The sequence below is a fragment of the Centroberyx affinis genome, unplaced genomic scaffold, assembly GCF_046629955.1.
Source record: "Centroberyx affinis isolate AG114_WGS23_722 - 3 ecotype Tasmania unplaced genomic scaffold, CSIRO-AGI_Caff_v1 ptg004894l_1, whole genome shotgun sequence".
Lineage (NCBI taxonomy): Eukaryota > Metazoa > Chordata > Actinopteri > Beryciformes > Berycidae > Centroberyx > Centroberyx affinis.
Genome location: NW_027282399.1, coordinates 14,257 through 37,133, shown reverse-complemented (window position 1 = coordinate 37,133; position 22,877 = coordinate 14,257). Strand labels below are relative to the sequence as shown.

Genomic DNA, 22,877 nt, shown 5'->3' with positions numbered 1-22,877 from the left:
ATTATACAGACCACAGTTTGGTTTTCGGCAAGCAGAAAAAAAAAATGCAGGAAAAACAAAAACAAAAAAAAAAACAACAACATTGTTTCTCACCACAAAGTCAAAAACCATGACTTCAAGACTTCAAGAAAGAGAAAAAAAGAAATCCTCTTAAGAGAGCAGTAATAAAAAAAAAGCTTAAGCCACACATGGCAATAGGCTTGTTTTGAAACAAGGGCTGGAGGCTAAGGGGAGGATTACTCAGCCTTGTGTAGCTAATGAACAGAGGTGTCTCACCTCCATATCTCTCTATACCTACCCCCCCCCCCCCCCCCCCTCTCATGGATAAAAAGCTAAACCCCTGTCTCAAACAGATAGGTTAGAGGTGGAGAGAAACACTCAGTATATCTTTACCTTGCCTCACTATACGGGTATTAACATTGAGAAAGTGGAAGAAATGTGGCCTGAGGCTAAAAACAGCTTTCCCCACTTTGTTTCACCACCGAGGGGCTTGGCTAAGCTCTACCTGACCTCATTGTGGCTCCTGTGAAGAGGTAAACAAAGTCTGCAACCACCAACACTCTGCCTTTGCTCTTACAGGGCTGGTAGGACTGAGTCTAAAATGAAGCCCCAAAGAAGTATCACCAAGGTTGGCCTTGACATGTTGATAAGATGGCAACTGGCTGACACAAACCCAGGACTGGTGGAAACCTCCCAGTCTTCATCAATCAGATATGGTGGCTACGTGATATTGGAGGCAAATGGGAATATTCATTGTTTCAGGTAGTGCAATGTAGCTACTTCATTGTTCAGTCACTGTACCATGATCCACTAAACTGTCACTTCTTGAGCCCTGGAAGAAAAGAACCAGCCTTGGTGCCATTATGCGAATGTGGCCATGATAAAGCAACAATCCTGTGAGTATATTTTTGGTTTTCTGAAACCAAAAGATTGCACTGATTGAATCAGAAACAGCAACTTCATGTCATCACCATTTCACCTCTTTACAGAACTGTCCTAGGCAGAAAAGAATGACAATTACATGTGTCGCCTTGCTTCCCGCCGTTTCAACAAGGATCTTGTGATGGTTCATTACTCAAACAATTCTTTTCAGTCACTAGGCATGTTCATATTTAAATCATACGGTAGCACATTCCATCTAACAAAATATCTTTGCACTAAACAACATTCAAAGAAAACATGGCACAGTACAACTTTTTTGTTTCTTTTTCATTGTTTTTTCCTACGTCGATTTTTTTTACTTGAAATATCAAATCATGTTTCATTGTTGTTTTTTTACTGTTTGTTGGTTAAAATGAAAAAACAAAACAACTTTTCATCCTAATCTTTGTTTCTTTAAAAACGTAGCTGTATTTATATATAATATCTATATAGTCTTCCTTTGTAACGTTTTCTGTAAATTGTGCAAATTCAGCAGTAATACAAGTGGCGAGAGATCAGAGAGTGGGCAGTTGATTACATTTATACAAAAAAAGAAAAGAAAAATCCAACGTCCTTTTAAACTGCGACACCCACTGGAGTCACATGACCCAGAGAGCCTCTCTCCATTGGCTCTTCACAGATTGGTCCATGTTCCATCCTGGTCCATGGTCCATTCCATCCTGCTAATGACGCCAAATATGGAGTTCCTTTCCAAGTTTCCATTGTTGCTTTCCTGACCATCGCTTTATCACGACAAAACTCCAGAAATCAAAATTAAGCAAACCACAAACGACAACAGCCACAATAATCAAATGCTTTCCGGTGACATGGTCTTGGTGTATGCAGGTGTGAAAACGTCCAGTGTCCCAGTCTCGCACACAGACACATGCGCACACACCATATGGCCTGCAGACACACACACACACACACACACACACGCGCACACACACGTAAGCATACACAGGCCCGCCCATCTCTGCCGAACCCCCCCATTTTGCAGTGTACTGCTTCAGTCCTTTGCAGTTTGTCTGTCGTATTGTTGGGGGTTGGAGTTTTGTTTGTTCTCTGGGTGAGAGGAGCGAGGGAGATAGAAAGATGGAGAGGAGGAGTGAAGAGGAGAAGGAGGACGAGGAGGAGATGGAGGTGGTGGTTGGTCCTCAGCTGGCCAGGGCCATTGTGTCGATGACCTGCTCCAGCTTGCTCCTCAGTCTCTGTCTCCTCGCCTGCTCGTCCCGCTCCAAAGCCGACAAGATCTGAAGATAGAAAGGGGAGAGGTCAGTGAGTGTTGCAAATGGACTCGCAAAATGAAGTTTCCGCACAAAGCATGAACCAGGCATAAGCTCTTCTAGGTCAAGAACATGGACTAATTTTGTATCTTAGCCAATGGACATGCTGACGGTGGACACATGGAAAAACATACACATACACACACAAACATTCAAGCATATGACAAAAACAATACAGCATGTGGACAGGGTGTAACTCAGAATCTATTCACAAATTACTGGCATGCTTTCGAAGCTGCAACTCAAGCAATGCACACTTTGTGGCTGTATAGACAGATGCATGTTTTTACATTTCATTACATTTTACAGATATCCTAAGTCATAAATGCCCAATGGCCAAATGACAAGCTGCTGCTGCTGCTGCATCAAGCTGAACACATCAGATGTCTCACCTCGTCCTTGTACTTGACGATGTAGGAGTAGATCTCATGCAGGGCCGACATACTGTTGAACTGGTTGAGGTGCAGGCGGGACTGCTCCGCCAGGTAGGCACTCATGTCCTGGTCACTGATGGCCGGCATCCTGGAGATGTCCGAGTAGTACCTGGAGAAAGAGATGAATGAGGGAAGGAAGGAAGGAAGGAAGGAAGGAAGGAGGGGAGGCAGGCAGAGGAGAGAAAATGACAATATAGCAAAGAGGGGTGAAAGGGGCAGAAATGTATAGAATAGAGAAGTGTGAAGGTAGGACATGAAGGAATTGAGGATCAGGAAAGAAGAAAATAAAAAATAATAAAAATGGAGAGGGAAAGCGGAAAGAATGCAAATCTTGAGATGCTGCAGGCATTTCTTTAAAATACCTTCGAGACAAAAACAAATTTGACATCAAACCATACTAAGCATCTAATCACATCTGAATCAATTACATCTGTAGAAGTGGAAAGGATAACAAGCCTGCATGCTCACGTACCTCTCTACCCAGTTCTTGTAGTTGGGGATGTCTTTAGCGTAGAGCAGCTTGTTCGAAGGCGAGTCCTTCCCTAGTTTATGTTCTGATGTTGAACAGGAGTCCATGAAGGTCTGGGCCACCACAGACAAGCAGGCGTCTGTAATGCTGTTCTTATGGATGTCAAACACAAACTGGGGGTTCTTGATCACGTTCACCCAGAACCGCAGTGGAAGACTGGAAGGAATGAGGGGAAAGGGGGATGAGGTGGAAGGAGGGAGAGGGAGAGTTGCAGAGTTAGAAAGATTTGACAAGCTGTTAAGGTGTCGCGAGCGCTGCAATGAATGAAGCTGCATACATAGCACCGGCTGAATAAAGGAGGAGTCTGAGGGATAAAATACCTGAGGCGAGAGAAAGAGAGAAAATGAAAAGGCGATGAAATGTGTCTCGGAGCAGCACCGAACATCCGCTGCACTGCGAATATAGAAACGCTGCATGTTCGCTGACTCACAGAGTCAGAGTGTAAATGTTTTCCCTATGACTCAGTGAGCTTTTCTCCACACTAAACAAAGACCACCTATCAAATACTGCCTCCCTCGCATGTCCGCCGTGCAATGATGCCCCTTCCACACACACAACACACACACACACAGACTCACCAGTTGCTCTTCCATGTGTGCCGTACATCAGAGTCAGATATGGAGTGTTTGTCGGCCTGCTCGTCCAAGAAGTCGAACATGTACTTGATGGCGAGTGGCAGGGCGCTGCCTCGGTGGGCCGTGCTGAAGATGGTCTCAAACAAGTCATCCACAAACTTCTGGAGCGTACCCTGAGCAGAGGAGGATTCACATCGGCTTAGTTCGTTCTTTTTTTTCTTACTATTATTATTTTTTTTAATATTTTATTTTGCGGTTTAACAATAGACATACACGTGTAAGAAAAGAAAAAAAGACATGACGGTGCAAGAAAAAAGAAAAGAAAAAAATATATGTATAAATAAATAAAAAAAAATAAGAAAAGGGTGTAACATGGGCTGACAAATCAAATTATGGATTATAAATAGGCATTTACAATTTGCAGATAAATTAAAAAAACTATCTACGCACAGACATACTGGTATGTGTATATACAAAAATGTCATGTCATTATGCCTTTCATGTCTCGTGCCCAAATATATCTAGCGTGGTCAAGTACAATATAGAACTCTATAATCTTATACAACATAACATGTAATGCCCCACTAAATACCGAAATGCCATCTGACATATTTATAATAGTCTCAGAGAGAAACAATCTAATAGATTATCATGTATATGGTAGAGTTGTACTATATCACAGTGTAGTAAATAATAATAAAGATAATATATAGCCCAACTATCCCAGAGGGTAGTCAAATCTTTTCCAAGTGATATAGAAATGGTCCCCAGATCTCGGAGAATCTTTTTTCTGTGTTAGATTTTCTGTCACATATTTTTTCCATACTGATCATTGAAATTATTTCATGCAGCCATTTTTGGAAACAGGGTGAAGAAGAAGATTTCCATTCTAGTAAAATCCGTTTTTTGGCTACCACCATTCCCAGCATCAGTGCTTTTTGCTCATTCTTGGAGAAGGTCAAGATGGAATCTGAGCAGCCAAATATAACCAAGTCTTGGTCTGGCTGGATGACCTTTTTATAAATTTTGGAAAAAAAAATCAAATATCTTCAACCAAAAAACATGCAGCACAGGACAAGACCAGAAAAGATGTGAAAGGGTTCCCTTTTCTAAATTACATCGATCACAGATGGGACACCTAGAAGGATCAAATCTGTATAGATGGACTTTGGAATAGTGGAGTCTATGCATCACCTTGAATTGGATGAACCTATATCTAGCATTGATAGAGCAACAGTGGATACGTTTTAGTCCCTCTTCCCAGATCCCGTCTGATACACTGTTACCAAGCTCCTTAGCCCAGGCCTCTTTCAGATGGATTGTATTTACCAAAGGAGTGAAGAGTTTAACAAATTGGGAAATAAGATGTTTAGAGTCTGGGGGGAGCAGGAGCAGCCTATAAAATGGATGGCTATTTGGAATAGACTTAAAGTTTGAAGTTTTTTCTCTTACATAATGTCTTAGGCTTAGTTAGTTCTTTAACAACATCTGAAATTTCCCTGTCAGAAGGCAGCATGCTTATAAAGGATGCATCAATCCTTAACACCTCTCAAAGAAATGGTTAATAAACCTGTGTATCAATTCTACAACCAACTAGACTACTACAACCACTTCTCTGTGTCTTTTGGCCCTGGTGTTGGAGAATTGTCATTAAAGCAGCAATCCGGAATACATGAGCCTATCAGCTGTCGGTAAACTTTTTTAAAATAGGACTGGAAGATAAAGAAATAAGCCTTTTGCAAAATCTCATTGTACCTCACAACTAAGTAGTCATTTTAGTTGGCATTTAGATTAAGGATTGAGCCTTTGAGTTACAACACCATTAAGAAGCTGTCTTTGCTTGCATGCTCTTTGTTGGTGGTGGTCTCGCTGCAGGCAACCGCTGTCAGTAGCGGGCATTAGAGAATGACAGTGCTTTGCTTTTTGAGACAGTTTATGATGGTGCTTTCAGAGTGCTGAGTGTACTTTACAGTATTTAGGATGAGGCCCAATGAGAGTTCAGCCGAAGGCTGTTCTGTGATGTTTTTTTTCCACATCACACAACTTTGGAGACACTGAATCCTCACAAATTCCTCTGAACTTGAAATGATTTGAAATCTCCTCCCACAAGCCTGCGTCTCCCTCATTCCCAGCTTCAAGCATCCAAACTACCTTTTTCAAAACCTTATTTAAACCAGCCAGAACTGGAATCTGCAGTCTCCTATTCATCTACACATCCATAAATCAGCTTCCTAAACACACAATGCTGTGGGGGCTGTAATAAATAAGAACAAACTGCAGTTCTCCAAGTCCCCCCATTGTCTTCCTCTGGCTTGCATGTTAATTATTTCCCAATCGAGCCAGCCCTGGTCGTGCTAACCTTGCACTTTCCTACCTGGAGCTAGAACAATGGAAATCTGGAGCTAATGAGTGAAACATAGGGGGAGGGGAAGTGCCGGGGTGAGCAGATTCACCAAGCTAGTTAGTACCTGCAAATGAGGGCAAGGGGTAACACTGTTGGTAGGCTGTATGGGCAGATGAAGCACCATGTGTGTGTGTGTGCGTGCATGTGTGTATGCAGGAGTGTGTACATAGAGATTATGTTCTGAGACTTGTTGTTGTGAGTCAGGCTCTGTTCATATCTTGATGTTACGAGAAACCAACCTGGATCAATGTGTATTCTGTGTGAATTTGTTTGTGTGTGTGTGTGTGTGTGTGTGTGTGTAAGGAGGTAGCAGAATGAGGGGTGAACGTGCTGACACCGCATCAGTTTTAACACTTCCAGAGTATGGCATGGTGCCAACTGCTGTTTCACAAAGCAGTTTTACACTGCTGGGAACTCGATCGCATTGTACTTACTCAGGGATGAAATACACATTGACCCAAGTTTGTTTCTCCAACACATCAATACACACACTGAGCCTGACTCCAGACTCCAAGTAACCTTTCAGGCCATAATCTGAACACACACACCACATAAAAACGTGAATACAGATTCCACAGTGTGGTCTGGAGAACGTAGTGGAATTTGGCGAGTAATGATTGTAGGGTAAAGGCCTGGGCCTATAAGCCCCGAGGCCACCAACAGAGGGCCTAGTAGCACCAACCAAACAACTCAATAGTCAAAGGTCAGCCTCCTAATTAAGACACATACTCATTCCTGTGCGTGTGTGTATCCTTGTGTAAAAGGTTATGAAAAATGTTAATGAGCTTTGAGACGCCCACCAAACAAAGGTCAATGAGGGCTGTTGGTGGAAGTGGGCTAAATGACACGGACTTGGTGGAGTGGGGTTTTTGGCTAGAAGTGTGTGAGTGTGTGTGTATCTGTGTCTGTGTGTAAAAGAAGAGAGCTCTGCCAAAATAGCCCATTGCCATGCCATGCTTTTCTGTGTGCATTCATAGATGAGTGTATGTTTCGGTGTGTGTGTTTATCCCTGTGTATCTATGCGTACGTCTCCATACCTTGGTAGCCAGCAGTCTGGTCAGGTAGATCTCAGAGACCATCTTGCTCCCTCGGTCCCCCTCCCTCTGGTCTGAGTGGTCGTGGTTCTTGACCAGGTGCCACAGTTTGGTGCCGCTCTCCAGGTCGGGGGTGATCATGGGAGTTCGGGAGCGCAGGCTGTCTGGACTGCTGGCAGTCCTCAGCATGCTCTCTGCACAGGAGAGGAGGGCGGGACAGGGAGGGGAGCTGAGTGAATGGGCCAAAATAACAGTGGCAATTTCATGGTGAGAGATCATGCACTTTGTCATGTTAGTTTGGTGTTCTTTTTATTTCAAGTGTTCTGGTAAAAGGAGGTAATTTGCTGCAACAATGCCAAAGAAATTCTGTTTTTGCTTTCCCCCCTTGTCAGAAGGTCAGAGGTCAGGGTCATCTATTCAGGGTAGTCAGTATCTTGCTCAAGGACACTTCAGCAGAGTCAAGGCTTGCCGACATGCAGGCTTGAACCCAGGCCCTCTGGTTGAAGGACAGTCTCGCTACTGACTACACCACACTGCTGTCCTGTTATCTACATCAATCTGCTTCTATTTTTTCTCAAGTGTAATGGGCTAAAACATAACATATTTAGGGGTGTAACAGTAATTGGAAAGATGGCACATCTATGCATGGGTGCATAGATTTGATATAACACATACTGCATCTTTCAATGAAAGATGCAGTATGTTTTATATTTTATATTTAATTAATACATTTAGATTATATATAAGAATAACTGTGCGCAGCTTGGTGCCACTCTGCAGTTAACTACAGAGTACACTTAATTTTCTCTTATTCAACATTAAAAGGGAAACTAATTTAGGTTGTGTAGGTGGAAAATATAGCATGGATAAGAAATTTGAGGCAGCTGAAGAGAGCAAAACCTCCCCATTAAGTTAAAAGGGTTTTTGAAAGGTGACAGCTTCACCTACTTACACGTCACTCTTTCATTCCAGAATAAATTTGTCTGTCACTCTCTCCTGCTCCCTTCCTTCCTCCCTCCCTTTGTTGGACAGTGATCCCCGATTTTGTGACATCGAGCATTAGGCTTTCAGTTTGAACGCCTGTCACTTCCGTGAAGAAGCAGGGGAGGATTGAGAGGTTCAAAATGTCAAGGGAGAATTTGGGACAGATTCAAGCCAGGGAAGTACAGAGTTAGTAGGGTGTGAGTGTGTGTGTGTGTGTCACCTAGGAAGAACTCAGGGAGTTACAGTATATAGGAGAGAGATTGAGAAAGTAGAAAAGAGGGAGAGACATAAAAGTGGAAACAAGTGGAAAAAGGTGAAAAGAGGAGTAAGGACGTAGAGAAAGTGGAAAGGAGAGAGTGATAGCAGAGGGACAGAGGCCACCTTCACACCTGGCACCAGCAAGTGTGCGGTATCTGGATTGAGTCTGGATCTTATGTTCCAGGATCATATTTTCACCTGGCATACACTCAGGCATAAACACTGAAATCTGATTTCTCTTTCCCTTGCCAAAACGCAGATTATCACTTCCTCTCGTAATATTTCCGTCCTTAATTAACAGTAAATACCTACCGCTTATTCCCCATCCATGAGTAGCCTGACAATCCATTTGTGACAAGTACGTTCTTGTCTGAGCTGCCTGCCACCTGGTTGCTTTTGCGTTGCATTTACAGATTGTTTTTAATGTGCCAAAACACATCTCTGACCTTCTCTAAAGGGGATTTGGATGACTGAATCTTTAATGCATCTTGGGTGCATTTACCCCCCAATATAATTACAATACGATCATGCCAGGTGTAAAAGGGATCAGAGAGAGAGAAGAGTGGGTGAGAGCAGAGAGAAAGAGATAAAGGCATTAAATAAAGAAAGAGAAGTGAGAAGTGATCAAGAGCCTGTGAGGAGAGGAGCTAACCAGCCAGCAAGCCACATTAGCCAAACCCCGGGGTCGTCCCTGTCCCTGTTCATCTGTCTATCCATCCACTGTGACAGGCGGAGGCTACAGTAAGTGACATGACACAGGCCTGCTCCAGCGGTCATGGCTCAAAATAAAGACAAACTGACTGACAGAGAGACTGACAGACAGACAGACCACACCCGCCACTCTCCTCCATGTCAACCTGCGCTGTCGACAGTTGTCACGTATGCCATTCTCTAGTGATGGGAATTTACAGCACGCAATTCTTAAAAGGAAGGTCAATTTGACAGTAGTGTTGTCACAATAACCAAAATTTCAATACTTTGTATGTTGTAAAAAGATTGAATTCGACATTGAATTTTACAAATGTTTGATTTTTTTTTTTTATGGAACTATTTTGCTTACCCAAATGTGTGCACACATAAACGTGTACACACAAAAACGTACGTGCATGCGCACACTCACAAACAAACATATACACATACAAACACACACACACACACCTTCTCTCGTACCGTATCTGCTGAGGGACTTGGTGAATGTGGAGGAGTTGGAGATGTTGTAGGCTGAGTTCTGTTTAGGCACCAGGGCAATCACTGAACCGTCTGTCACCTGAAACAGGAGCAAGGACATTACATCACTGCATGTAACACCAAACAGGCATTATCACTGACAACTACAGATTACAGTCCAACCACACAAACACATCACCATGTTAAAATGCAATTTGAGGAATTAATTTCCAAAATGCTACATACTGTAACCATTGAATATCTCTAAAATATAGAGAATGGATTCATATTATCAACCAAGTACTTAAGTTACAACTAAAATGTTTTCAATTTGCAACACTTTCTAAGAGTAGGTGTCATAATCTGAGTATCTTAAAATACAACAAACTGCCATCACATTATTTCAAGGTGCTGAAATCTACTCAACACAATGACAGACACAACATACAAATACGTCACTGAACTGGCAGGCAATACGAATGCACAACAATAAATGAAGGAGGCGTCATTGTTCCCATGAGAGAGGAAGCATCGCAGGAGAATGGAGCAGTGATGCAGCAGGGTACCTGGTAGTGAGCCAGAGTGTTGAGTCTCTTCCAGTCGTTGTCTATCTTAGTGGTGACGTCCTCGTCCTGGAGGATGATACGAGCCATCCTACCCTGGCGCCATTCTGTGACACACACACACACACACACACACACACACACGCGGGACATACAGGTAAGGTTATGTTTTATTTGAGGAAAAAAATGAGAAAGAGAATGGAACATGGATTATGTACAGTATGTTCTTGTGAAGCAGGGTTCATCTTTGTGCATCCAATATCCTCCCCAGGTCTGAGTGTGTGCGAGTGTGTGCATACATACAGGGGGGAAGTAACTTATTACAATTACTGTAGTTACTGTAACTGTACTTTTATGTGTAATGTGGAGTATTTTCAGTAATTTTACCTTTACATAAGTATGTTTTGACTGAAGTATTCTACTTGCTACATTTTAAATCCCATCCTTTACAGAGTACACATTTTGTGGACTCTTCATCTCACATTGCATCATAAAGTGGGCAGTTGTAAATTGGCAAAATGTGGAGCTATTTTTTTTTTTCCAATTACGAGAATCTTGTTTGAACTCTTTCTTCTCTGCCTTTTAGAATTGCATGGAAAAGATCACATCTAACAATGTTCTGTGATCTTCAGCAACTTGGCAACTTAAACTCTGAGTATATTTTAAATTAGCTATTTTTTTACTTTTACTTTTTGACCTCTACCTAAGTAAATTTCCAGCAAAGTAACAGTACTTCTGCTTGAGTATGATATTTTGATATATTTACTCTTTCCACCCATACACCCAGTGGTCACTTGGTACACCTCCTTGTTTATGCAAACAGCTCGCTCTTCCAGACAGTGAGTCAAGTGGCTGTGGCACGCAGACAGGGCAGAGGGAGAATGAGCAAGGTGCAACTTTAAGTTTGGGCTCCCCACCAGGATGCTAGTTTAGTAGAGTATCACCTCTCCTGTCTGAAGGGTCCCCTCTTGCTTGAGGGGTCCTGAAAATATTCCCCATTTACCCCCCACTAGCAGTGCACCTGTGTTCTGTGTGTATACTTGTTTGTGTGTGTGTGTGTGTGTGGTTGCTCTCCCTCTCCTTACCCAGGTCCATATCAGAGGCCTTGGGTCTCTGGGAGTACGGGGTGCCCTTGTACACCGCATCCAGCAGCTTCTCCTTCACCTGAGTCACAGTGTCGCAGTTCAGACCCTTCACCGTCACCTCCGGCGCATTCTCATTCTCCGGGTTCACACAGTGCAGTGTCTACAGGGGCAAAGGTCGGAAGGCAAAGGGCACGGGTCAAATTTAGACTAGGAGGTCAGCAGAGACCAGAGGCAGTAACTATTGATGTGTGGAAGAATGACCCCAGAGTGATTTTTGACCTGCAAATGAACACTTTACACAGCAGTTTAGGACCAATGTTGCCAGCTAGGGCTTGTGGTTAAAGAATACTGTGCGAGTACGTAGCTGTTTATGATTATGTGTATCTCATCAGAATTAAAGGTTCCATTGATTTCCCACTTATTTGTGTCATGGGTCATAAAGCTCAAGGAACATAAGGTGAAATTGTAGATGGACAATATTGCCAACATTTATAAATAACCACAGATTTAGCAACTTTGATTTTGCGTTGTGCAAAGAAGGAAGGCATGGCTTTTCAGAAACACTACACATGCTCTACGCCAATGTCAACGCATATACTGTATCTACTGTATGTGTGCACCTATGTGTGCAACTTTCTCCTTGCACCACATGTGAGGTCCAGTTGTACCTGTACCATGTATGCCAGTATGTGCTTATTCACTACCTGAGTGTCTCTGCACCACTGCATCTGAGACAAAGTCCTCCACCTTAATATTGTACTTAGCGAATAATGTAATTTGGATTCTGATATTTTGTCGTAGCTACAAGCCCACTCAGGGTGTCTACTGTGTGTGTGTGTGTGTGTGTGTGTGTGTGTGTGTGTGTGTGTGTGTGTGTCTGTGTACTGACCAAAGTCTTGTAGTCAATCTGCTGTCTGATGAGCTTGTCCTCGCTGAGGGAGTAGCGGGCCTCTCCTGTGATGGCGTCTATCGGTCCCTTCTCCATCTGCTGCTTCATGGCACAGTACAGCATGAACAGGGGCTCCCCAGCACACTCCTAGAGAGAGAGAGAGAGGGAGAGTGTGTGTGTGTGTGTGTGAGAGAGAGAGAGAGAGAGAGAGAGAGAGAGAGGGGCGAAAAATACAAGGAGATAAAGAGAGAGCGTGGAGGAAGAGAGGAAGGAAGTGAAGGAAAGGGATAGGAAAAAGAAGTTAAAATGCATGAAAAGGCACCTCAATACATTGCAAGTGCAACTGTGCAAAAACTTCACCTACAAGAAATACAGTGGAACAAAACAAAGTGCATAGCTTTGCTGACCAACTCTCCCATTGTATTTCTAATCTTCTTTCAGCCAACTACAGGCAGACTAGTAAATGACAAGGCCGTGGCCTATGTTGGCTATTGGCACACTGACAACTGACAGACACACAAACACTCTCTCTCTCTCTCACACACACACACACACACTAGTCTCTCCCCTGTGTCTCTTCTCTGGGAAAAACACCCTTTAATAAGGTGTGTAACTGTGTGTGTATGTGTGTCTGTGCGTGTGTATGTGTGCGTGTAAGCGAGAGAGAGAAATAAGAGAGAGAGAGAGAGTGAGTGTGAGTGAGTGGCAATTGATGGAGGAGTTAATAGAAGGTTAACGACTGAGGAGTGAAAAACGCTTGGAGAAGCACTTTGGTGTGTGAGATGTGTCAACCAGGCAACGAGCGCTGGGATGTTGGGCCTCTGTCTCTCTCTCTCTCCCTCGCTTTTTCACCTCTTTTTTCACTCACTCGTTCTGCTGGGCTGCCAACTAAGCACTGCCTGCCTGCGTGGTTTCTCCGCTTCCTTCATCTTACACGGTTCCATATTAATTGCTTTTCATGAATGTATTTCCAAATGCACTTGGTCTCAGGATTTAAAAAGGCGCTCCATGATCCTATTCAAATAAATGTAGCTTAGTCAATAGGTTATTTCTGAACCGATTCAAATTTTGTGACTGTGTTCTCTTTAAAGCTACGATATGCAACTTTTTATCTTGAGGCAAATTATTGGAAGTGCCGTCCTCCTCCCCTCGGCTGGACAAGTTCATGCCTGAACACTTGTCAGTCATCTTAATGAGCTGTCTGATGAACTCTAGCTTCCTATGAAGAAAACATAGCAAAGCATCCTACCTGTCTAGCAGTGTGCAGGCTCTGCGTTGGGGGGACGACAAGTCAATCCTAAGAATAAGGGAGTGGATTTTTTTTTTTTGCCTTACTCCTGTTCCCTTTGGTAAGTACAAGCCTCATCTCTTTCCTTCCTTTGAACACCTACATGACCTTTATCCCTCTCTGTTCATACCTGGATGAACCCTGAAATTGTTCCAGGTCTTTTTCTTTTAAGTGAGCCCTAAAACACACTTACAATTCAGACAAAGAAAAAGGCTGAATTGTCAAAGTTAGATAAAAAACTGGACTAGTAACCTTGCTGCTAGCTAGCTTCAGTAATCATTTGCCCTCCACTCCCCCCTCTCTCTCTCTTTCTCTTACACTCACTCTTTGTTCCCTTTCCATTTCCCCCTCCCTCATTGTATCATTTCTCTCATCCCTCCATAGCCATTTCTATCTTACTGGCCATGCTCTCCTCTCTCCTTCCTCCACCCCCCCTGCCCTTGCCTCTCCTCCCAATGTCGCTCTTGTCTGAAGTTATTAGACACAGAGCTGTTTAAAAGACGGGGGGACAAGCACACACACACACACACACACACACACACACACACACAAACACTTTTCCCTGACCGCTTCCCTGGTAACCTACTCCCCTGTCTCTGAACCCGGCTCTGGTTGGCCAGTCTTGCTATTAGAGCCAAAACACACACACACAAACACACACACACTGACTTGGACCCCTGGGGGCCTGGCTGGTTAGCTGTCCAGCCAAAATGCCTGTTCTGGCTGGGGTTTGAGGCCTTGCTGCTAACTGATTAGCTCCAGCAGTGTTTGAATGCAGAGGATGTGTGTGTGTGTAGGCAAGAATTTAGCGCAGCTGAAGCCACAATAATTCTCTCTGATTCCATATCAGAGGGAGACGGAGGGAGAGGAATTCAGGAAGAGAAAGAAGAAATACATATGGAGAGAGAGAGAGAGACAGAAATGAGAGAAAGCATTGTGTTAGATCTCTGGCTGGCTCTTCTACCATTCCCCTAAGCCCCAAAGCTAGGGGGATACACACACACACGCATGCATGCATACAGGCAAACACACACACACTTTCTCGGCTCTAAAAGAATCCAGCAAGGGACACAAAGAGAGGACAGGTTAGTGCGACAGGCTATGGCGATCACAACAACATGACCAACTGTGTCTGAACAGCTCTTCAAACTCCACATATACCACAATTCAGGGAAGGGAATTTACCACATGAAAGGCAGAGGTAAGGGATAGGTAGCCTGCCGCCTCTGCCTTATCTAATGCTGCAGCTGTGTGTGTGTGTGTGTGTGTTAGTACGGCATTTTTTTTTTTCTATTCCGAGACACCAATAGAATTAGTGTCGCCTCAGAAGCTTGTGTTTGTCTATGCGTGTGTGTGTGTGTGTGTGTGTACGTGTGACAGACAGTTTTACCTTGAGGAACTTGTAAAGCAGGAAGGTGAACCAGTTGGTGAGCATCTTCTCAGCTACCGACTCCGTCCTGGGAGAGAGAGATGAAAGGAGGGTGGGGAGAGAGAGAGAGAGGGGGAGAGGAGAAGGAGAGTAGAAGGTGAGGGATGAGGGAGGGAGGGAAATAATGAAAAAAAAACGGTGAGAGAGAGAAAGGGAGAGAGAGGGAGGGGGGGGACAGGTAAAGGTGAGAGAAAGGGGGTTGAAATATGAAAGAGAGAATGAAATGGAGAGAAAAAAGAAAGGAGAGAATCTTATTTTTTTTTCTTTTTCCCCCAATTCACCACCAAACTCAGCAGCACATAAACCACAATAACAGAGGAGACACTGGGAGGTTTGGAGTGATCCCAAACGTCTCCTCCCTGTTGCAACAGGCTCACCCAAACAAGCCCCCCTGGCTGCGATCTGTGGGCATAAACCAACACTTTCATCACGGGGGAAAAGGCATTTAAGACACGCTCGCACATCAAAGAGAACACGCGGTATTATCAGACGGCGCGGTTAGCCTTCAAACAACTGAGCCTTTCCCTTTGCTCCCCCCCCCCCACTCTCTCACACGCAAACAAATTAACTTGGCATAACAAACCCCGCCATATCTTTCATTGTTTCACCCCCCCCCTTACTTTTTTTTCTCCTCCAAGCAAACCCACACATCTTCATTAAAAATGCAGCAATTAGTATAATTCGCTAACTTCTCTCGTTAATCACAAACCTGCCGCGTAATGAGGGGAACCTCCGCCACGTGCACGCTCCCACACACACGCACGAGCGCGCCCGGGCAAAAGAAAACAGAGCAATTAAAAGGCATTGTAATTAACGGACTTATTGCGTCTAATTTGTTAAACAGCTAAAAGGGAGACCGGTGCCGGGGGTATGTGGGGAAAAGGGGCATGAGAAAGGAGAAAAAAACAAAACAGAATTTTTCTCTCTCTCTCTCATCGTCCCTAGTTTTACCTCCTCGCCTTCCGCCGTCCCCCTTTTTAACATCAGAGAGAAAGAAAACAAGAAAAACTGCTTAATTACCCATTCCCTGTTTACTCCTAGATGTATGAAAGATGCACAAGAGCTTCCTGGAGTTTTCTGCGGTCTTCTGCTAGGTTACTGGGTTGTGTAACTGGGCCACATTCCCACACTTTCCAAGCATCTTTACACTAGCTTCTTGTAAATATTACTTCTCCATCATTTGTCATTAGTGCGGTATAGGGCAAGTATTAGGGCGTGGCAAGCTGAAGCAAGGCTCATTCTCTTGAGTAATGACAGGAGAGGAAGATATTTTATTGTCAATTTTGCACGGAAACATTTTTTTTTCATGGAGGGACAGGAAGGGAATAAAGGAACGGAGAGGAAAGTAGGCCAAAGCACAAAGCTGTTGAAGGCCTGCAGCAGGACCGAGACATGAACTCCTATGTTTCTGTGAGCCTCCTGTTTGACTGTCGACTGTTGTTTGATGTATGTGGGATTGTTTTCTTTCTTGGCTGTCAGCAAAATATAGCGGATGAAAGATGAGGCAGCGAGGGACAGGGGAACGAGGGAGGCGAAAGCACCTGGACAGAACACGCTTTTGGGCATGTCAGAGCTTGATAGTGGGCGACTCGTAACATCGTCTAACTCACGGAAACTACGTCCCTGCGTCCGTCCTTCCAAAACTTTCGATACGCGCACTGGGTGGGGGTGGAGGCGGGGGAGGGGGTTGATGCAGCTTTCCTGGCCACACACAGCGAGGCTGCGACTTTGAATACCGCTTCAAATTTGAGGCTATGTTGTACAAATCAAACTGAATGCGCTCGATGGGAATGGCACAACTCCATCATAAGGGATGGAGCGCCACATGGGAGCAGCAGGCAGTGCGGCTTCTCTCCTGTGCCTTTTCCTGCGCGGGCTGTCTAAAAATAAAGATTTCTAAAGTCTAACTATTGCGGTAAAAAGACCAAAACAGGGTGAACCGTGTGTAATGATTGCCGAGCTTATTAACGCCAGCTCCTGAGGCTAGTGTAGTTAGCAGGGACAGCGTGTTGTGACCATACGCCCCAAGAGGGGATTGGAAAAGGCTTCACACAGGCACACTGGCTGAGAGTCATTTATTTGATTAGATTTTTAATTAAATATCTCTCTGAGGAGAAGGAGGAGAGAAAAAAAAACATAACTTTTTTTTTTTATCATTTAATGTCTAATTCCAATTTATTTGGAGACAGGCCATTTCTCTAATTGTGTCTTTCCTTAAATACGTGTCTGACTTTCCCTGCCCAGCCGTCTGCAGTAACCCATTTTTCCTTCTCTCGCTCCTTCTGCCTGCCTACTCTCTTGCCATATTGCACCTTTCTACCTTCCTACTGCCCTTCCATCCTTCCTTCCTCTTCGCTCTCTCCATCTGTTCCTCTGCTCTATCCATTCGCATCCTGCACAAGCCTCCCTCTAGACATTTTGCCCTCTCTTTCTGTCAATCACCGTCTCCCTCCCTCCGCTCGCCCTTCCTCTCTTTCACTGTGGCCTATTTGCCGTGTCTCTTTCACTTCATGCTCTCCCCTTCCTCCCCTCCTCTGTTTTTAGCGCTGCCCATCTTCCCCTTCTCCCCTCTTACCTATCCCCTCTCTCTCTATCCCTCATGCTGCTCCTTGTGTATCCTGCTCCTCTCTCCCTTTACCCCCCTCCATCCCTTCCATCCCTCTCTACCCACCTTTATCACCGTGTGTGTGTGTGAGAGAGAGAGGTCTCTGCTGTCTGACTGCGACTCCGTTGGGAGTGTGTGCACGCTCAGGGGTGTAATCCTCTCTGACAGGGACAGGGTTGAGAGAGAGAGAGAGAGAGAGTGAGAGAGAGAGAGAGAGAGACGGAGAGAGAGAGAGAGAGAGAGAGAGAGAGAGAGAGAGAGAGAGAGAGACGGAGAGAGAGAGAGAGAGAGAGAGAGAGAGAGAGAGAGAGAGAGAGAGAGAGAGGGGAGGCCTCTAAAAGCTACAGCCGCCGCCCCCCACCTTCCCATTCTATAGCTCCAAACAAATCACTGGATGTCCTTATGGGGCCTCATCTGGGGCTTCTTTCATTTCCTCTTCTCATCCCTTCTCCCATACTTGATCTTTGTATCTAGCTCCGAAGACAGCCGACGATCCGTGTTTTGTTTTAAACTCTTCTGACTAGTTGAACTTATAGGCTACGACGATAGTCACGGGGATTAGGATAATGTGTGTAACCATCTGCTTGGTTTCGCTGCGTGCGGTACCACTGCCACGACAACAGGGGGTCAAGCAAAAAAAGAGAACTTCCACAACTTTTTTATTTTTTTTATTTTTTTTTTTAGGAGGTGTAGACGGTCAGGGTGCCTTTGTTTCGGTAGGGTGCCTCTTCTCAAGGACACCCTACCCAGTCAAGAGTACGATAAACAAAAGTCTTTACGACAACAGACACACACACGAATGAATACATTTGAGCAAAGCACCAGCAGGCGACAAAGGGGCAGGGGCTCAAACTCGAACTCCCAGTGGGGAAACTATCTGTGCGTGTGCCTGAAATGTCTCCTGCACATCCGACATGTTTTGTGTTTGAGTTTCAACCACTCTCCCTCCCTCCCTCCCTCCCTCTCTCCCTCCCTCCCTTCCTACCTCCTGAGCAGCAGCTTGGGGTGGTTCTTGCTCTCCAGGTTTTTGTCTATCAGGTCGGACAGGAGCTGTTTGAGGACCCCCGTGGCGTACTCCATCTCCCCCTGCAGGGCGGTCATGATGAGGGAGGCCACGTTGCCCCGGTCCCGCATGGAGAAGGAGCGCTGCGCCTCCAGCGTGCGGATGAAGGTCAGCAGGAAGTGCTTCTTGGTCAGCAGCTGGCCGAACAACGTCAGGGCCTTCTCCACGTTTGCCTGGACCTGGTGGGGAGGGTACGGAGGGATGGGGAGGAGCGAGGAGAGAGGGAGGGATGGGTGGGTGGGGGAAAGGAGGTGTTTCAGTGGGAAGGGGGGAGGAGAGAAAATGAAAGGGAGGCATGGATCAATGGATGGAGGAAGGGGAAAGAGGGAGTTGTTGAATTAGGTGGAAGGGGTAGAAGGGAAGAAGAGAAAGGGGCCGAAAAAGGATAGGAATGAAGCGAGAGGATAGATGTACGGGAGAAAAGAGGGAAAGTTGGAAAGTTAGAGATGAAGGGAGGGAAGGATGGAGGGAGAGGTTGAAGGAGGGAGGGAGTAAGGGAGAAGGGGTTCGAGGGAAGAGGAGAAAAAGGCAGAGTTAGAGGCAAGAGGGAGATAGGGGTGGGAAATTAGGGAAGAAGGGAAGAGGAAGAGATAGAAGAGTAGGAGGGAGCGATAGGAGAGAGGGAGCAGGATGAGGAGAAAGAATTGGTTGGAGTTATAGTAGAGAAATGGATTAATGAGTATGTGTGAGAAAGGGGAATATAAGATGAAGGATGCATTGCAAAAGAGCCACGCATGCACACGCTCACACACTCCGGCGTACACACACTATATCATTCTTGCATTTAATGTCGCGAAGCACACAATAAATTTATCTACCTAAAGAGAAAAGCAGCAAAGTCGATTCCGCTCCAGCTTCCAGATGTATCCATAAAACAGGGCGTTCAACTCTCTTCCTCCCCATTTCTTTCTCTCATGTCCTCCTGCACTGTCGTCTCTCTATCCGGTAGTCTCCTCTTTTCCAGTTCTCCATCTCTCTCTCTTTACCTCCCTCCATCCCTCACTGACGCCCCCCCCCCCCCCCCCCCCCCCCCCCCCCCGACTTTCTTCCTAGCCCAAAGCAAATGGGCAAGCCTTTCCCTTTGAGAGAGAAACGGAGGTTTGAAGTGGGAATGTGAGCTTCATGCCGTAATAAGAAATTGATCTGCCTGCTAGCGCGCTACTGTGGCCTGTGATTGCCTGGGCCATACAAATGAAAATCCAATGTTGCGCTAGACTATCCCACTGGAATACAGTTGATAGCACTAGTAGATATGTCTTAAAGCCCTGTCCTTACACCCACCACCACAACCAATCACATATACACATGGTGGTGAGATATGGCGCCTGAGTGTATGCCTGTGCATTAGCGTGTGATGTATGTGAAAGAGTCTAGCGTATACACCGAGATGATAAAAAGTATGTGTGTGTGTGTCGTGCCGTTACAATGTCCATATAGCCTGGGTTAATGTGAGTGATAGAGTGTTCCCTCTTGAGAAATGAGCAGTAGTGGAATAAAAAAGAAGCAGAGTGTGTTTCATTGAACGTGTGAACATTGCTTTCTCAGGGGCCTTGGACACACTTGGTCCTGTAGAGGCAATCTATCACTTCTACAGAGTGTTAGTGTAGCTCAGACTGAAGTTACTGCCCAAAACAGAGCCTCCCCTTCACTCTGTTACATTAAACTGGAGTAGCTTTCCCCAAGAGTTCTTTACCTACGTTTTTTTTTTTTTTTCCTCACTAGCCTTAAACTGACTTCTACCTCAATTCCTTGACGATACCTAAAAAGCTGTTTGCTGCACAGACTAAGGTTAGACAAATATTGGGCTTTTATTAAATATTGGATATTGGCCAGTCATGTGGTCCACCTCTGATATGATGGAGGTTCATCCCAACAGCGACATAAAAACTGTAGAACCGGCAATGAAATTTTATTTTCTTTGCGTATTTTATTGATTCATTTAATTGTTCAATTATGTTTTTTGTAAATAATTTTAAGGCAGTGACGTATCCCAAAGTTTCCCCTCCCATTGAATAGGAGGGGAAGGTGAGCCTGTTTTAAAGAGCTACTAGAATTTCATTAGTCTGGGTTTCAATGGATAGTTTTAGTGTTCCATTACGTAAATACAATTTCAGAGGCTTTTCCATTCTGTCAAAACTTACATTTGGGATTCTGACACAAAATTGGCTACTGGCAGCTTTAATACAAAAATATTGGTAAAACCCTCAAAAACCCATATCAATCAAACCCTCGTAAAGATACAATTTACTATTAAAGAAAAAGGCATTTACTAAAAGTTTTGGATAACTTATAGATCGAAATATTGAAGAATCTCCACGGAAAATTTGCTTCAATTCCCCCCAAAAATGCATTCCATCACAGAAGTTTCCCTCATCTAATCATGCACCAAATACACAGAATGACTTTGATGAATTCTCTTCTTCACAAAGCTCTGCTCTTGCTCCCAATCATTTATTCAAGTACACATACATTACAACTTCCATAAAATCTCTTCCTCTTCCAACAGCCCATTTACAATCACATATCTAAACCAACACACACAGTACAACTTCCATTCATCCAGTGTGTGTGTGTGTGTGTGTCCATGTATGTGGGGTGCTCTCTACTGACCCGTACCTCCATCTCCTTGAGCACGGGGTGGTCCTCTATCCCGGGGAAGAGGACCCTCATGGCGTAGGTGCGGTAGTCCAGGAAGGGGATGCCTGCTCCGTCCAGCTCCTGGGTCAGCTCATGGATGTCGGTCTGCAGCTCCGCAAAGGCTGCACAGTCAGAGGGAGGACGAGAGGGAAACGGTTATGGATATGTAATGCCTAAGGACATGTTTAATATGTATAAATGAAAAGTTTGGTCCAAAATGAGATATGCACCTTTTGAATTAATAATAAATACAGACCTATTCTTGTAATATGATTGATAGCACAAAATGAAAACAAACTTTTTGTGCAAGATTCTTGTTTTTCTTTTTTGTCCATCATTTTTATTAAATGATGGACTTGTAATCTCCAGTAATTATTTTTTTTCTTCCCCAAAATGGATGTACAGCGTTTCAGCATTCAAAGACTACACAGGAGAGAAAGAACTGAACTGAATTACACGGTCATTATCTAACCACAATGGTAAAATTATTTAACACAACAGCTAATTGGCTATGAATTGTATCTTTACTTTGAGTATTTTAGTCTCAGTCGTTAAGAATTTCAGAAACACCATGTTTTAGAGAGGGAAAAGAGAATGAAATAATCACCGAACTGCAACACAAGTAAAAATGTCAACTGGGAGGAAAAGATGGAGGAGTGTGGGGGAGTAGCAATGAAAAGCAGCATTATGTGAGCGCTCTGTGCTAACAGCAGAGAGAGAGATGGAGGGAGGGAAGGGAGGGAGGATTGTAGGAACTGTTCTGGTGCTCGGTGGCTTGAGGGGAGTTCAGGATGGAATTGCGCACAAGAACATGAGCCTGTGAGTACACACATGTAGCGGGATGCCACCTCACATGCTTCTACACCCGTGGATACACACACACACACACACACACACACCCTTTCCCATCTTGCCCCACAGCTGAACATATAACCTAGTGCCCAGATGATTTATGTGAGTGTATGTGTCACTGTTTTTACACATTTTCCATTCCCAGCTAGAGTGTGTTCTGACCCCATTCTGCACACCCCACTGCCTCCGCTCCCACAAGTCACATCTACTGGGACCGGCTGGGATCAAATCCATTCTCTCACTCATATCCCATATCATTAACAGTGAATATGCCTATTGGTTTTGGCATGCTGGCTACATTCTATGTTATAAATATACAGCTCCCTTGAGGAGAAAATATGCAGTTGTACGGTGCCATTAGCATGACTGTGTGTGTGTGTGTGTGTGTGTGTGTGTGCGCCCTGTGGCATCATCCAGAACACACCAACACAGGGATACACACCCAAACAAATAACCAAGCAAAGCCCAGACTAACAGATGGCTTGTGTCACCCTACCCCTCTCTTCCTATCTCTCTTTTTCTCCCTCTCTCTCTTGTTCAAAGTGACATCTCAGAGGTCACCTCTCTCTCCCCTATGGCTTTCTCTCCTCTGCTGCATCTCTCCATCTTTCTATCTCTCTCTCTCTCTCTGGCTCCCTCCTTCTCTCTCTGCATCCCTAATCAGTCTCTCTTTCTCTACCTTGATCCATCTCTCCCTTGTGTCTTTTCTTTCATAAATCTTTGAAGACAACTTACATTAGTTTTGAATGAGTTTGTTTGTTTGAATTTGCATTTGTCATGCTGCTGCTTCCTTGGCCAAGACCTCCTTGAACAAGAGATTTCAATCTCAGTGGGACTAGAGTAAAAAGAAAATCTTCACTTATTGCCCCTCCAT

General features: G+C 44.6%; 1 protein-coding gene across 1 annotated transcript in view; it reads right to left on the bottom strand.

Annotated features, from left to right (window-relative positions):
• Positions 1–341: 341 nt before the first annotated feature.
• Positions 342–22,877, bottom strand: part of LOC139666242 (plexin-A1-like) — a gene marked incomplete at its 5' end in the record, with an annotated part of 33,685 nt that continues 11,149 nt past the window's right edge. Inside the window, 12 exons of the mRNA XM_071545378.1 lie at positions 342–2,174; positions 2,600–2,750; positions 3,114–3,326; positions 3,749–3,918; positions 7,187–7,377; positions 9,596–9,692; positions 10,159–10,262; positions 11,241–11,400; positions 12,130–12,276; positions 14,808–14,874; positions 18,437–18,693; positions 21,131–21,273. Coding sequence (XP_071401479.1) covers positions 2,079–2,174; positions 2,600–2,750; positions 3,114–3,326; positions 3,749–3,918; positions 7,187–7,377; positions 9,596–9,692; positions 10,159–10,262; positions 11,241–11,400; positions 12,130–12,276; positions 14,808–14,874; positions 18,437–18,693; positions 21,131–21,273 — 1,796 coding nt within the window. The remainder of the gene's footprint in view (positions 2,175–2,599; positions 2,751–3,113; positions 3,327–3,748; positions 3,919–7,186; positions 7,378–9,595; positions 9,693–10,158; positions 10,263–11,240; positions 11,401–12,129; positions 12,277–14,807; positions 14,875–18,436; positions 18,694–21,130; positions 21,274–22,877) is intronic.